The sequence below is a fragment of the Charadrius vociferus genome, unplaced genomic scaffold (assembly GCF_000708025.1).
Source record: "Charadrius vociferus isolate BGI_N301 unplaced genomic scaffold, ASM70802v2 scaffold2585, whole genome shotgun sequence".
In the NCBI taxonomy this organism is placed as follows: Eukaryota; Metazoa; Chordata; class Aves; order Charadriiformes; family Charadriidae; genus Charadrius; species Charadrius vociferus.
Window position 1 is genome coordinate 10,762 of NW_009648524.1, and position 1,833 is coordinate 12,594.

Here is a 1,833-nt window from a genome sequence, read left to right on the forward strand (position 1 = left end):
CCCCGCCGCAGGTCATCGAGCACGCCAAGGAGACGGAGCGGATGATCGAGGGCTACGGGGGGCTGGCCTCCGACCTGCTCACCTGGATTGAGCAGACCATCGCCTCCCTCAACAGCCGCAGCTTCGCCAACTCACTGGCCGGGGTGCAGCACCAGCTGCAAGCCTTCAGCACCTACCGCACCGTGGAGAAGCCCCCCAAGTAAGTGCCCCTGAGCCCTCCCGGTGCCCACACGGTGGTGGTGAGCACCCATGGGTGCCCCGGGCTGAGCTCTCTCCGGGGCAGGTTTCAGGAGAAGGGGAACCTGGAGGTGCTGCTCTTCACCATCCAGTCGCGGATGCGAGCCAACAACCAGCGTGTCTACACCCCGCACGAGGGCCGCCTGGTCTCCGACATCAACCGGGTATGGGGCCTGTCACGGCAGCCCGGCCGTGTGCTGTGCCGCGGGGACACCAGGCTGCTCCCACGTCACCCTGTGACATGGGGCGGCTCTTCTCCCCGGTATCCCCGAGGGCTTTGCTCCCCAGGCTGTCCTGGGGCACGTCGGGGACATCCTGGGGCAGCTCAGGTCCAGCTCAGGGCAAGTCAAGTCCATCTCCTTGGGGCAGTTCAGGTCCATCCCAGGGCAGATGGGGTCTGCTCTAGAGCAAGACAGGTCCATCTCCTGGGAGCAGGCTGGGTCCATCTCTCAAGGGCAGGTTGGGTACATCTCCTGGGCAAGTTTGGTCCATCCTAGAGCAGGTCAGGTCCTAGGGCAGTTTGGGTTTGTCTCCCAGGGCAGTTCAGGTCCATCCTGGGATGGGCCCTAGGGCAATTTGGGTTCATCTCCTGGGGCAGTTCAAGTCCATCTCCCAAGGCAGTTCAAGTCCATCCCAGGACATGTTGAGTCCATCCTGGGCCAGGTCAGGTCTATCCCAGGGCAGGTTGGGTTTTTCTAGCCATGCTCTCCCACCCACGGGTCACGTTGGGGTTCACCAGCAGAACGAGACGCAGGTAGGTGGGGAGGACACGGGACGTGGGTGCCACTCCGGTCCGGTGCCGCCTTCCCCCAGGCCTGGGAGCAGCTGGAGAAAGCAGAGCACGAGCGGGAGCTGGCGCTGCGCAACGAGCTCATCCGGCAGGAGAAGCTGGAGCAGCTGGCACGGCGCTTCGACCGCAAAGCGGCCATGCGGGAGGCCTGGCTGAGCGAGAACCAGCGCCTGGTGGCCCAGGTGAGACCGGGGACACCCAGCCCAGGGAGCGGGACACCCCACCAGAGCCTCACCGTGGGCTTTGTGCGGGGGCAGGACAACTTTGGCCAGGACCTGCCAGCGGTGGAAGCAGCCAAGAAGAAACATGAGGCCATCGAGACGGACACGGCCGCCTACAAGGAGCGGGTGCAGGCCATCGAGGCGGTGGCAAAGGAGCTGGAGGCGGAGGGCTACCATGACATCCAGCGCATCAATGGGCGCAAGGACAACATCCTGCGGCTCTGGGAGCAGCTCCTGGAGCTGCTGGCCGCCCGGCGCCAGCGCCTGGAGATGAACCTCGCCCTGCAGCACCTCTTCCAGGAGATGCTCCATAGCATCGACTGGATGGATGAGGTCAAGGTGAGCCTTGGGTGCTGGGTGCCAGCATGGGTGGGCTGCCTTGGTCCCACCGGGCAGGGCGTTGGTGGGACCCCCCTGGAGAAGCAGATGAGATGCTGGGGTGCCAGGTGGCGGTGGGTGCCATCTTCTGGCGCTGATGGCCGGGGCGCTCTCTCCCGCAGGTTCAGTTGGCATCGCCCGAATCTGGGAAGCACCTTCTGGAAGCGGAAGAGCTGCTGCAGACCCACCAGCTGCTGGAGCGTGACA

At 65.0% G+C, this 1,833-nt stretch overlaps 1 protein-coding gene across 1 annotated transcript in view; it reads left to right on the forward strand.

Moving 5' to 3' along the window:
• The window catches only part of SPTB (spectrin, beta, erythrocytic), a gene marked incomplete at its 3' end in the record, with an annotated part of 18,661 nt that overhangs the window by 5,255 nt on the left and 11,573 nt on the right, over positions 1 to 1,833 (forward strand). Inside the window, exons 9-13 of the mRNA XM_009885702.1 lie at positions 12 to 199; positions 284 to 401; positions 1,051 to 1,209; positions 1,285 to 1,587; positions 1,749 to 1,827. Of these exons, the coding sequence (XP_009884004.1) occupies positions 12 to 199; positions 284 to 401; positions 1,051 to 1,209; positions 1,285 to 1,587; positions 1,749 to 1,827 (847 nt within the window). The remainder of the gene's footprint in view (positions 1 to 11; positions 200 to 283; positions 402 to 1,050; positions 1,210 to 1,284; positions 1,588 to 1,748; positions 1,828 to 1,833) is intronic.